General features: G+C 37.1%; 1 protein-coding gene across 1 annotated transcript in view; it reads right to left on the bottom strand.

Moving 5' to 3' along the window:
* The window catches only part of LOC137252140 (serine-rich adhesin for platelets), a 353,270-nt gene that overhangs the window by 15,438 nt on the left and 322,802 nt on the right, over positions 1–15,030 (bottom strand). The window contains exons 3-5 of the mRNA XM_067787438.1: positions 14,167–14,250; positions 12,997–13,195; positions 1,422–2,701 (exon numbers count right to left, since the gene is read on the bottom strand). Coding sequence (XP_067643539.1) covers positions 1,422–2,701; positions 12,997–13,195; positions 14,167–14,250 — 1,563 coding nt within the window. The remainder of the gene's footprint in view (positions 1–1,421; positions 2,702–12,996; positions 13,196–14,166; positions 14,251–15,030) is intronic.

Here is a 15,030-nt window from a genome sequence, read left to right as displayed (position 1 = left end):
TTCGAAACAAAAGTCGACTCATATAATGCTATTACAATTTCGCAATATTTTGGACATATCTCAAGCTGATGTCTTGAGCTTGGATACTTGTGAAATAGGCGTGTTGGCCTGCAGAGAGTTTAGATTTCGGATGGGCCTAAAGTCCAACTCTGAAAACTTAATCTCTTGCAGGATAACGATATTCTTCTGGCCATTGGGGGCTCACAGGCGCTCTAATGAGCTCATGAGACTCACAAAACTTATTTAAAAATGTTGCCTGGGATTAAGCCGGAGCACTGCCCAACTAGAGTCCATGTTATGCATTTATAATTCCCTCCGTATTGCAACTGCCCGGGGGTTTACAACGTGGATTAATTGAGCCACTTCATACTTAGATAAGTCTAGGTTGTAAATTTGTTCCTCTTAAGCTACTTCGGAACAGTACAGAACTCAAGCAGGAGCGAAAGAGCCACCTTTCTTACCTCCAAACTGTCGAAAAACACACAGTAAGAGATAACAATATTTTTGGTAATTTAATCAACAAATTCGCTCCCTGCTACACCTGGGAACCTTGTATTGGAAATGGTTGTCTGCCTTATCAAGTTGGAATCATATGACTCTATGGAATTCGTTTGACGACCAAGACTACTAAATTAACCTCCAAGGATGTACTGTCGTGAAGCATTCATGCTGCTCCCTTTATGGGATGTCCATTCTATTAGAAGGCACTACAACAGTCTCATGAAGTCGGTAAGAGTGATTGAGCCGAGTCTAGCTTCAGTTACTTTGTCCCTGCCACCCCTAAGCCCCACCCCCCTTCTGTTCTCCGCTTATGCTTTGCTCTTCAGTTTTTGTCAGAACCATGCGAAAGATCTTCCATCTTGCCTTCTGGATGTAAACAACTCAAAACAGCACTCGCAACATATGTATACACATCTACGGTGTAATTGGAATGAGTTCAGATAGAACGGACCATTTATCTATTCTTGCCTGTTTTCTTATTTTAGGAAGAATATAGGTTGGCACATATTTGTTGAATATGTTATTGAATTAGGAGGCTTTGGCCTTCACTGTGATGGCTACCTCAACATTTGTGATGATGATGATCTCTTTTTTCTGAATACGCGCCTGTCGTTTTGTTGGCCGATTGCTCCTGCCTGCGAAGAATGCAATACAAGTTCTCGGGAAGTATGTTACAATATTTTTCGCAATCGATAGAAGGTTGTATATGGGACTAAACAGGGATTTCACCATCAACCGTAAATAATACTGCCTTCTACAAGAAACAAATGGATGCCGGTACGCCTTTGGGAAAGTAAACCAAGTATTCGCTCACATACAATTTTTTCATTACTCCCTCGCTCCCTCAACGCAAACTATTTTGTAGCACTGTAAACCCCTCAAATCACAACTTCACATTGAAAATAAATATATTATCTTACCTTTATGGTTTTAATCAAATTCCTATTAAATGTTTCGAACATTTTAGCACCTTCACAACTGCTCGTCCTACTCCACAGACTGTTCACGCTGCCAGTAATAGTCGACTTCAGCAAATTCTGCTTTTCATCTGTGACACTACAAACACTCGCTGGTGACTTAGTTTGTTGCTCCAAAGCCGACTCTGTCAATTCCAAACCAGCACTAACTTTCAGTCTATCATAATCCAACAAACTCGAGTGTGAAACACCACTTAATAATGGCTTTGCTTCATCGTCTAACTCATCGTTAACCAACGATTGCTGTGTAACATCATCCACGGGCTTCTTCGTTATACCACCAAATCCACTTGTTGTGGTTGCATTCAATAATTCTAATGCTGTACCGCCACCATCCATAAAACGTCTTTGAAAACCAGCTTTTGCTTGTGCCACAAGCGTACTAGAATTCGTCATATACTTTTCCATGCCATACGAACTCAAATGTGTAGCGGGATATAGTAAAGTAGTGTTCCCAACTTTTCCAGCACCGTTAATACCACCGTTTTGATGTTGTATAGCATTACTGCCAGCGGTACGCTCACACAAACGATGATGTCCCAATATGGGATTAACCATTAAATCATCCTTTTTGGCTGGTGTAAACAATTTATCCATATCATTGAGATCCGATACGGAACTTTTTGTTTCTGAAATCACAGAATCACTTGATTTTACCAATTTCATGAGATATGGACTATTGGTGCGTGATGGTGAATTTAAATTACTATGACAACGTAGGCACAATTGGGTTAATGGCTCATTTAAATTTCCACCAATGCTGCTGAGCTGATATGGAGTTTGTGTGGAAACTGTATAGGATCGTGCTACATCGGCAAGTACCGTCAGATCCTGTTTGGAACATTGACAAGTATTGCAATGTTTAACTTCACTCGCTTTTAGCTCGCCTTCCAGGAACTTGGCCATAATAATGGGTGATATCATATTAGGATCATTTGTTGTTGTTGTTGTATCATTACCATTGAACGATGTTAAATTTGATGTTATGGCATTGTTGCTATTATTAATGTTGTTGTTTGTTATGAGTTCTGTATTTAGTGCAGTGCTTGTTTCGCTGTTGTTGTTTTTGTTGCTACTGGTGTTATTACTATTGTTGTTGTTTATTATTATGCCATTATTGAGTAGTGGTTCTTTAATATCACTGTTGTCGTTATTGCCATTGTTATTGTTGTTACTATTATTGCTGAGATTCATATTGGAGTCGGTTGATGTAAGTTTGCCATCTTAATGGAGTTGGAGGTGAATGGAGGAAAAATTTTATTTATTTGCGTTTGTTTTTATGTGAATTTAAATTTTACTTATATAATGCAGGGTGCGTCAGGTATTTTTTAAATAAAGAAATTTTTTAGATGCAGGAATCTAAGACTTATAGCGTTTTAATTTCTGAAATAAATTGTTGCCTAAGTAAATGGTAAAGCCTTAATAGAGTTACTCCTACCCCAGAAAATTTTCAACATTTATAGTGCCAATTTATGCAGGGTAAAAGTGTAACGCTTTTGCGTTGCGAGCAGGCAACAATTTTCACAAAAGAACGAAATACCCCGTAAAGGCGTTACCTGCTTTTTAGAATAGAACAAAATTAATTAGTAAAAATTAGTAAAAATTGTATACGTTTAACCCTTCATGAAAAATTAACTTTAAGTTAAAGAGAGATAACAACCCGATGCTCTGTTTCCTTGATTGAAGACCCTAAAAGAATGCTTATGAAATATTTTCCAAATATGTTCGAATATTCGCTAAGATTGTCCATATTCTTTCGAAAAATTCGAAACAAAAATTAGCTTTTTTTATTTTTACTTCCTAACTGATATGGCCAAAAGTTTCAAGCAATTAGTTGGTGTAGCGTGTGTTCTCTCTCCCCCTTCAAATGGTCTGAGTCCCCTACCACCATCTACCACATTGAGTAAAAAGATCCCCATACATCATATATACAGAGACTGACTCTGGAATAGTAAGTTTAAATTTCCAGATAGAAGTTCAGGCAGGGTGAAGCGCAAGCGGTTCGTAAACGGACGTGACTCTTTACAGAAAGACACCATAAGTCGGGAGCCCATATTAAGGGCAGAAGAACCTACAGAAATCTAGCTCATGGATTGCACGTGTTACGATTCTTGATATAAGTATTTAAAAAGATTATGTTCACTCGCCAGTTTTATTGCCTACCCTCTGCAATGACTAAATAAATCTGATGTTATTTTTTCTCGCCCGACAGTTGAGAGTTTCGCCTTGCCATCCAAAAAGATGTCTGCTATATAGCAGTACCTGAATTCTTGACCTCTTTGTATACGTCAACTTAAACCTGAATTCGGGAACAACGTAGATATTGAAGTGGTTTCTAATTCTACTCTTCTGTCTTTTCCGACACTCCTAAGACATATAAAGTCCTACGCCCTGAGCAAATGGTTACCCTAGCAATCATTTTCGGTAGAAAAGAGAATCCAATAGTTTGTATAAGCTTATATAGGACAAATGCAGACCGTTTTGCCTTCGCGCAGATCGGTCGCATGTTGTATATTAGACTGGGGTGTTCCCCATACAAAAAAAAAAGTTGCTAATGTCCACCGTAAAGATTATGTTGAGAGGGTTTCGGAAAAATTTTTTAAAATTTTTCTTGATCCTTCGAAATACAGCCGAAAAGGTTTTTTTGTTGTAACTTGGTTATTTGATGTCCGACTTTTATATTTGATATGCCATTATTTTGGCCTTGAGAAGCTTCACATATCCGTTTAATGTCCTTTTAAGCTATGAAGTCGTTTTCACATGATTAGGTCAGCTAACAAAATGTTACCCCCCCCCCCCCCCCCCCTTAATGTATGTTTTTTCCTTACAAAACGAAATTACTTAAAAATTCAAGAAAATGTTGCTTTGAAACCATATTACTAAAATAATAAACAAAGAAGTTATAGCACTTTCAATATTTATTGCAACTGTTATTTTACCTGATTTTATTATACTTAGACCTGAAACTCATAATATTTTTGCAGGAAAAATTGCAGGGTTTGCATTGAAAAGTTAATAAAGATATGCCAAAGATCATGAATAGGGGAAGTCAAAGTAAATAAGTGTGTCAAACCTGTTGTTTCGTATTTATAATAACAACACTATGCGACAAAATCAACTTTTTTTCTGGGTATTGGACAAAATCTACTTTTTTGTATAGATTGAGGCTTAAGTAAACAAAGCACTATCTCCGTTTTTTCGAAATTAGCCTCCAGAAAATAGATATTGGCTTACGAAGTTCGAAATTCTACATTTCGAAATTTTATTTATTTTTTGCTAACGCGTTCAGTAAATTGAAAAAGTAAATATGTGGGCGTGGTCCGCTGTTTTCCCTTGTTTGAAGGGCTGATTTCCTTTTTTTTTTTTTTTTGATAAAATTTAGTATAACAGCTGTTATACGAGGTGAAAAGTCAGAAGTCAGTGTCTGACTTTTCACCTCGTACAACAGATGTTATATTAAAATTCTCCAACAAAGAATTCAACCCTTCAAATAAGGGAAAAGAGGGGACCACGCTCACATTTTTGCTTTTTCAATTTGCTGAACGCGTTAGCAAAAAAATAAAATTTCGAAATGTGGAATTTCGAACTTTAAAAGCCGATATCTAATTTTTGAAGGTTAAGTGCGAAAAACGGAGATAGTACTTTGTTTACTTAAGCCTCAATCTCTACGAAAAAGTGGGTTTTGTCCAATACCCAGAAAAAACATGATTTTGTCGCATAGTGTTGTTATTATAAATACGAAACAACAGGTTTGACACACTTATTTACTTTGACTTCCCCTATTCATAATCTTTGGCATATCTTTATTAACTTTTCAATGCAATGAAGCTTCTCAAGGCCAAAATAATGGCTTATCAATTATAACAAGTAAGGAAGGTTAAGTTCGGGTGTAACCGAACATAACATACTCAGTTGAGAGCTATGGTGATAACATAAGGGAAAATAACCATGTAGGAAAATGAACCGAGGGAATCCCTGGAATGTGTTTGTATGACACGGGTATCAAATGGAAGGTATTAAAGAGTATTTTATGAGGGAGTGGGTCATAGTTCTAAAGGTGGACGCCATTTAGGGATATAGCCATATAGGTGGATCAGGGCTGACTCTAGAATTTGTGTGTACGATATGGGTATCAAATGGAAGATGTTAATGAGAATTTTAATAGGAGTGGGCTTAGTTGTATAGGTGGACGCTTTATCGAGATATCGCCATAAAGGTGGACCAGGGGTGACTCTAGAATGCGTTTGTACAATATGGGTATCAAATTAAAGGTGTTAATGAGTATTTTAAAAGGGCGTGGGGCTTAATTCTATAGGTGGACGCCTTATCGAGATATCGCCATAAAGGTGGACCAGGGGTGACTCTAGAATGTGTTTGTACAATATGGGTATTAAATTAAAGGTATTAATGCGGGTTTTAAAAGGGAGTATTGGTAGTTGTATATGTGAAGGCGTTTTCCAGATATCGACCAAAATCTGGAGCAGGTTGACCCAGAACATCACCTGTTGGAACAGTATTCCTGCCAAGATTTCAAGGGTTTTTTATTTCGCCCTGCAGAACTTTTTCATTTTCTTCTATTTAATATGGCAGGTGTCACACCCATTTTACAAAGTTTTTTTCTAAAGTTATATTTTGCGTCAATAGACCAATACCAATTACCATGTTTCATCCCTTTTTTCGTATTTGGTATATAATTATGGCATTTTATCATTTTTCGTAATTTTCGATATCGAAGAAGTGGGCATGGTCATAGTCGGATTTCGGCCATTTTTTACACCAATACAAAGTGGGTTAAGATAAGTACGTGAACTGAGTTTAGTAAAGATATATCGATTTTTGCTCAAGTTATCGTGTTAACGGCCGAGCGGAAGGACAGGCGGTCGACTGTGTATTAAATCAGGGCGTGGCTTCAACCGATTTCGCCCTTTTTCACAGAAATAAGTTACCGTCCTAGAATCTAAGCCCCTACCAAATTTCACAATGATTGGTAAATTTTTGTTCGACTTATGGCATTAAAAGTATCCTAGAAAAATTAAATTAAAAAATGGCGGAGCCACGCCCGTTTTGAAAATTTCTTTTATTTTTGTATTTAGTTGCACCGTATCATTACTGGAGTTGAATGTTGATATAATTTACTTATATACTGTAAAGATATTAAATTTTTTGTTAAAATTTGACTTTAAAAAAAATTTGTTTTTAAAGTGGGCGTGGTCGTTCTCCGATTTTGCTAATTTTTATTAAGATACATATAGTAATAGGAGTAACGTTCCTACCAAATTTCATCATGATATCTTCAACGACTGCCAAATTACAGCTTGCAGAAATTTTAAATTACCTTCTTTTAAAAGTGGGCGGTGCCACGCCCATTGTCCAAAATTTTACTAATTTTCTATTTTGCGTCATAAGTTCAACTCATCTACAGAATTTCATCGCTTTATCCGCCTTTGGTAATGAATTATCGCACTTTTTCAGTTTTTCGAAATTTCGATATCGAAAAAGTGGGCGTGGTTATAGTCCGATATCGTTTATTTTAAATAGCGATCTGAGATGAGTGCCCAGGAACCTACATACCAAATTTCATCAAGATACCTCAAAATTTACTCAAGTTATCGTGTTAACGGACAGACGGAAGGACGGACGGACGGACATAGCTCAATCAATTTTTTTTTTCGATCCTGATGATTTTGATATATGGAAGTCTATATCTATCTCGATTCCTATATACCTGTACAACCAACCGTTATCCAATCAAAGTTAGTATACTCTATGAGCTCTGCTCAACTGAGTATAAAAATCGGACATCAAATAACCAAGTTACAACGAAAAAACCTTTTCGGCTGTATTTCGATGGATCAAAAAATTAAAAAAAATTTTCCGAAACCCTCTCAACATAATCTTTAAATTTAGGGGCGGACATTAGCAATTTTTTTTGTCGACCCAGTCTGTTGTATATCACGCTCCGAGCACTGTTAGGGCAGGCTCTAGTTGGTTCCGTCATGGCATTTCCAGTTATGTCTTTGAGGCATTCACGCTAGAGTATATGTGAATCCACTTGGCTTCTTTGATGTTTCCTACGTGAAACCACTAATGATGCTGAAGCCTACTTTGGTTTCGAATGACGCGAAGAAATCCTTCATAGTCCTTATAAAAACCTTATATGCGCTATTATGTAGGCTGACTCTATAGTCTCCGCGGTTTGTGAGATAGGCTTGCTTGTGACTTGGGCAGTGTACACTTAATTCCAATCCGGAAGCGTGCTTTATACCGGCTCTTCACCTCCATGTCTCAACAGCTCGGCGGGTGGTCCATCGTTACTCGGCGCATTATTTGCCTTTATCCTAAATATTGCTCTTCCCACTTGGTCACATTCGGTTGGCGGAACATATATTCCGTTGTCCGTGATTTGGGTATCAGGTTCGTCTTATTCCTGCCTGTCTAGCAATGAGCATGAGTGCTCCCTACACAACTTAAGCACACTATGTGCGTTGATAGCCAGGTTGCTATTATTATTCCTGCAGGAATCTGCCCTGTTCTCCTTTCTAATAATTGTTCTGACAGCGTCTTTACGTAAGAGCACCGACAGTTTTTCAGCTTAAGAAAAGCTAACTAACTAGGCCTGACGAAATTTACGGAGCAGGCTAAGCATTCCACTGACAACCAACCCTTTTTAAAGATTCTGCTCATCTTATACCAGCAACTTTAAGCGGAAACGGATGTCAAAGAAGGAGAATTATATCGATCGATATCCCCTTCGCATTGAACTTTTTTTAAATTTCTATATAAAAATAAAAAAATAAATGTAAGGCGCGATAACCTCTGAAGAGATCTAAGGCCGAGCTTCTCTTCCAATTTGCATCGTGCTTCTCTTGATTTTCCCTACAAATTGGCCGTACGGGACCTACATGTTTTATGCCGACTCCGAACGGCATCTGCAAGGCAGATGAGTTTTCACTGAGAGCTTTTCATGGCAGAAATACACCCGGGGCGCTTGCCAAACACTGCCGAAGGGCGACCCCCTTAGAAAATTTTTTTTCTAATTGAAAAACCTTATTTCTAAAATTTTGATGTTGCTTTGCCCAGGGTGCGAACCCAGGGCATACGGTGTGGTAGGCGGAGCACGCTACCATCACACAACGGTGGCCGCCGTATCTATATATCACTATTTAATTTAGAATAGCTCGCACCTGGTCCACTTCCGACTTTTCTTGTGAAAAAAACACACCTTTTACCATTCTGAGCGTTATTCAGTGGTGTGGTTTAGGCGTTATGCTCCGACCCTATGCAGACTGTCACATTTATATATAGAGATATGAACTCGATACGATGACAAGCCACGTCGGCCCTGCAAAGCTACACAGTAAAAATTTTAGTTTACTTTTAATACCAATTTGGCATTTATATATAACAATGCCAGGAAGTGTAATATTAAAACCAAAAAATATTAAAACGCGACAATCAACATTGATAAAAGTTTTGTTCCAAAACCATTTTGGATCAAAATTTATATTTCTTGGCCTTAAAATAAAACTTTTTAGAATTAAAACTCAAATTTAATACCAAAAGTTTTTAAGTTCAATAGCAACTGGTATTAACTGATATTAAAAGTAAGATTCCACTTTCTACTGTGTAGTAAATCATACCATCCCCGCAATTCCATATGAAAATTGTGCTATAAATAAAGTTTTCATGGTTAGGAGGCATTGGAGAGTTTGAGTAAGTTGCATTTCATTGCTTTGGAATTTTGAAATTTTTCTTTCAATTCATTGTCATTGTTAGGAGCCAATTAAAACAAAAATACTTTACGCACCCTGTATATATAAGCATACACGTTAGAGTGGGTCGATTTGTATGGACGAAAGTTAATCGATATCGCGATATCGTTTTTTCGATAGGATTTGGCTCAGGAAAAAAGTTCCACCACGCATACCCAAAAAATAATAATTTTCGAGCTTACGAAATTTCATTTTTTTTACTTTTTTCCGACTTTGATTTTTATGGTTTTTTTCATGACCTACTAAAAAAATATTCATATGACAGGGTATACAAAATTTACAATCAAACAAACACAATCAAACAATTACAAATCAATTTTACAATCAAACGACAATTTTTTTAGTAGGTTATGAAAAAAGCTGTAAAAATCAAAGTCGAAAAAAAGTAAAAAAAATGAAATTTCACAGGCTCGAAAATAATTTTTTTGGGTATGCGTAGTGGAACTTTTTTTCCTGAGCCAAATCCTATCGAAAAAACGATATCGCGATATCGATTAATAAATCGACCCACCTTAATACACGTATAATTCCCATTACCATTAAGTTTGTTTAAAAAAATAACAATAAAATGGTTACATAATAATTTTAAAGCGCTGCTTCTTGTGTTAAATGGGATTTTCACGCAAATTTAATTATTTTAATTTTAGTGTAAAGTAAATGAATTTCAAAACAAAAACAAACTAAATTCAATTACATCTTAACAGTTAATTAAAAATTATGAGAATATGAAATGAAGAGATGAACTTAATACACAAACAAATTTTAAACAATGATTAAATAGTAAAACATACACATACAATAACAATAAAAATTATATATTATTTATTATGTATTAAAGTGCTTTATTTGCTAACTGTCCTTAAATGAATTTTAATTGAATTAAAATTGTCGTTATTTTAAAATAAATAATTACAATGATATACGCACAAGTCAGTGCTTTTATCTTGTTCGTTATCCATCTACGGAATTTCCACTAGGACAGCGATTTAACATCGATCTTAATGGAATGACTAAAAATACCAAGAAGACTAAAAGAGTGTCATCATTTTATGAATATTTTCCTTTCTAAAGGCAAGAGACGCATAAATGCGGTTCCCACAGTGGCACAGATCTGAAGGGTTGCACACTCAAAGAATATCATAGATCAACTATGATTGAGCAAAGTTAGATGGAACTAGTCGGTCCGTGAAGACCTTATATTCCATAGTGTTATCAGAAGTTCTTCCGAGGCTTGTTTATTCTTTCAAATCTAGCGTATAAAGAAAGTGTTACTTGCGTGTCGCGTCGTCGCAGCCAAATTACGTTCCCCTATCTACGCAGCTAAAAGCGAGAAACAGAAAAAAAAAAACACAAAGCAAATCTTAACGCCAAAAGACTACAATCGTAAAAGAATGTCAATCGTTTCGCAACTCGATACTCTCAAGTGCTTTCTGACACAAGTCAACCCGACGAAATGCCGTAGCAGTGCGAGTATACCTCTAAAACACTTCGTACTGCCGCCGAGGGAAAAACAACTGATACGAAGGAGAATGCCGCTACGTTAAAAGCGAACGCAATAAGAAGTGAGTATGAACGCTAACGAGAACGAAAACGGCGACGTTGTAACCAGTGTCCAGAGAGTACTTAGATTATTGAGTGAACACTTATCTGCTTCCCAAGATGCAGACAGCAATATATCGCAAGAGAAAACACGAACCCAAGCCAATATTCCATGATGATGGACTCAGTGGTTTCCGACCCGATTATGATGAAGTCAGAATAGCAATAACCAGATTAAAATCCAGAGGCTGTGGACGCTAATGGAATGCCTGCGAAACCATTCAAATACAGCAGCGAGAAGTTTATAAGGCACATGCGTCAGCATTTTTGCAAAATATGGGCGGACGAGTGCATGGCTGATGATTGGAATTTAATTGCTTTTGTGCAGCCTACAAAAAGGGGTCTCCAAACTGCGCAAACTATCGCAAAATCAGCTGCAGATGTGAAGCTTATTGTGCAAAAGATTGAAGTCTACCGTGAATCGATTGATTGTACTTTATCAGTGCACTTTCAGACCTGGTAAATCTTGCATCGACCCGATTTTCATTATACGCCAAATATTGGTCAAAAAAAACCCAAAGAACACCTCTTCGACGATTTTAAAACAGCCTACGACATCACGAAAAGGAACTGCCTCCTTGTCGTTAAGTCTGAATTTGGTTTCCCCGTGAAACTTAAACGTCTATAGCTAGTAGCTAGTATCAATATAGTTGGACCATAGTGAGAAGGGTAAAGAGGCGTTGGCTCCACATTGCAATTGAAGAGATGGTTGGTGTCATGTGGGAACACATTGCAAGCAGGATATACATTTTGTATGTCGGAGTTGATTTTTGATAGGCAAGAGTTTAACTTGTTACAGTACCCAGAAGCTGAGCTAGAGAGACGCGCGTTACCCCAGGGAGAGTGCGTTGAATCAACTTCGTTGTTGATTGTTTAGCAGTCAAATCAGCCAAAAAGTTCAGCAAACGTAGGCTACAGCACTGCTAACTTCACAATTATTACTTTTACCCTCAGCATACTAATAAAAATTGTTAAGACAACAGATTTTCGCCATCCTTGGGATATTTGTTTATATTGTAAATATCTCTGTCGCATCATGGTCATAAGAACAAAGTAGTGACCGCTGTGAGCGTAAGTTTTCTTTAAAATTAGCTGAAGCATTTTCATATTTACGGTAGTTGTTCGCTTTTGAAATGACCAATGAAATCAGCTAATTTAGCAGAAAAATTAGGTAGATTGAAATAGGATCTGTAATTTTTACAGAATATTACTAACTTTAGCCTTCTATTGAAATGACTAAACCAATTTGTTCTCTATACAAAAAAATCGGTTGAATTAACCATTTTTTGCTAAAGGTCTGGTAATACAAGACCAAACAGCAAACCGGATTAGTTAATCTTACTAGCGTCCTTTCTTACGATGTATGGAAAATGTACTAAAAGGAATTTGGAGAATGAGCATATGACCCTAAAATGGTTATTGATTTCCTCATTCCACTCACTGTTGTTATTGAGATTTCAAAATCCTACAGCCTATCTTTAAAAACCTAATACTGTTTTCACACAGACGGCTTATTGAATAGTAAAGGCAGTTTTCTACATTAAGACACTTATTGAGCTCAATCAATTGTCAAAGTAAATGTCATTGTCTACATGGCGGAACGATACAAGGTGGCCGCATCGAACAGCTGATTATAACCTTTTTTTATTTGATTTGATACATCAACTTCCGGCGCAGTACGATTTTGACATTTGTCCATCGAATTTACAAAAACAAAGTACATGGAATTCTTATTTATGTATGTAGGTATGTCACCATGCTGCCACCTTGTATCGTTCCACCATGATTGTCTGTCATATAGCATTGCCATTTTATTCGCTTGACATTTCACCCTTCATACTAATCGAGCAGTTACTTCTGTGTGAAAGCAAAAAATTTACGATTTCATTAGAAGGTGAAATGAGATCATTAAGTTTCTGTGTGAAAACAGTATAACACTGATTACATTTCAAATTTAAAACAAATTGAATTTTTGAAATCAAGAACACCTCATCACTTTAATTCCATATATTTCTTTGACTGACATTTTATCATTGGTTGGTGCTGAGAAAATGATTAAATAGAAATTAATTAAAGTGATAAAATAATAAAAACTTAAGAAACAAAAAAAGGAAACAAAACTAAAATCACGGTCTACTAACACTTACCAAGCCCCCGCATTGAATAAACCATTGCTGTCGGTGGAAAGGGGCATGCTGTAGGCGGTGGTGAATCTGATGCTGGAAGTACTTTATAGGAAGCTGTAGTGGCGGTGCCCACACCGCTTGTGCTGCCTTCCGAATCAGAATGAGAATTTGTCTCTAAGCGCATATAGGCGGATACTTTCGCTTGTATGTCGGTGGGTAGCTGTAGGGGAGATCAGATGAGAGATTAAAAAGGTTAATGATTTATCAATGTATATAAAGAAGGATGTGTCTTTGTATGCAACTTATGGACTCCGAAACCATTCCGCCGATTTTACTCAAATTTGCAAGATGGCTTCGCAGCAATCCGGAGAGTGTTCCTGTAAACTTTCTTTCCGGAAATAGACCAGGAACCGGTCCATTCGAATAAATTCTATTCATGGTTGATTTGCATAAAATTTGGTATAAGTATATGTAGGTATCCCTTTGCCTAGATTAGTATCTACAGCACTTTTTCTTCTGGAAAATGAATCAGGAACTGAGACAAGGACTGGGACTAGTACTGGGACCGAGACAGGGACTGGCACTGGGGCTGGGACTGTAATTGGGACTTGGACTGGGGATGTGGGACTGGGACGTGGAATGGGATTGGGACTAGAACTGGATCTTGGAATGGGATTGTGACTGTGACTCGGACTGGGACTGGGACTGGGAATGGGAACGGGAATGGGACTGAGACTGGAACTTTGATTTGGACTGGGACTGGAACTTGGACTGTGGCTGGAACTCTGATTGGGAATGGGACAGGGAATGGGAATGGGACTGAGACTGGGACTCGAACATTGACTTGCGCTGGGACTGGGACTGGATTTGGGACTGGTACTGCTAATAAGGGATGGAAAAAAATAATAACTTGAGAAAAGAGAGCAGAAGAGACTGAGAAAGGGATAGGGAAGGAGAAAAAGGCTGAGAAAGGGATAGAGCGCAGACGAAGGAGAGATAAGGATAGATGGAGCGGAAAGGAAGTGAGGAAAAAGATGGAAAGGAAGAAAGAGACGCAGAACCACGTCTTCTGGTTATGCTAGTTTTTATAATGACGACGAAGTATGACCAAATGCTTGCAAAAAGTGTGGGAGACATCTGGAAAGTAGTGGGCTAGTAAAGCAATTTTATACAAGTTTCATTTATACTTACCGATGAAACTTTTTGTGGCATAAAACTATCCGGTTTGCACTGTAACAGTTGAATTGCCAAATTTATATCGGATTTGTAGCGTTCCTGCAATAAAAAAATGAGATTACCATTAGACGACTCCATCTTCTAGAGTAGAGGGTTATATTGCATATTTACATATCAACAATCGGTTGAAAAACGCTCTTTGCCGAAATTTGTTTGAGAAATGCTCAACTTTACAGCAGGAGCATCCCTCAGCAGACAATAGGGATATAAAAAGAGTAGGTGTAAAAGAAAGATTAAGATTAAGAGTAAGAGTAACGGCAAGTTTAAAATATTAAGAATAAGAAAAAGGGCAATAGAGGGTAAGAACAAAATTAGTGGGAGAAGAAGGAATAATAGGAAGATTTCAAGAAATATTAAGGTAATAGGAAAGTAAAAATATAGTAAGACGAAGAGGGTGGACAGTAAAAGTAAGAGTAAGTATAGGATCTAGAGAAACTTTAAGAGAAAGATTATGAGTAAGATAAGAGTAAAACTAGATTGAGTGGATGGGGGAAGAAGTAAAATATTTTCTTAACAATAAATGAAAGAGAGAAAGTCCGGGAACATCAGTACATTTGGACAAATTCAAGCATTAATCGATAAGAGTTCATAAAATAATATACAAATTGAATTAATATCATGACGCTTTTAATAAGCTTCTACACCCCGAATAAACATCAATAAAACTGCAAACTTTGGATGGGAAATCGATAAAAACATTAATTTGGCAACATGGCTGAATTAATGGAAAATATTTAAGAAATTAAAAAGGGTAAAACCCCTAAAGCAGATAGTCTGGAAGCTGCCGTGGTGTGGCAGCAGCGTGCTCCGCCTACCACG

This window comes from Eurosta solidaginis, chromosome 5 (assembly GCF_040869045.1).
Source record: "Eurosta solidaginis isolate ZX-2024a chromosome 5, ASM4086904v1, whole genome shotgun sequence".
Taxonomy (NCBI): domain Eukaryota; kingdom Metazoa; phylum Arthropoda; class Insecta; order Diptera; family Tephritidae; genus Eurosta; species Eurosta solidaginis.
Note: the sequence above shows the minus strand (reverse complement) of the source record. Positions and strands in the feature narration are given on the sequence as shown.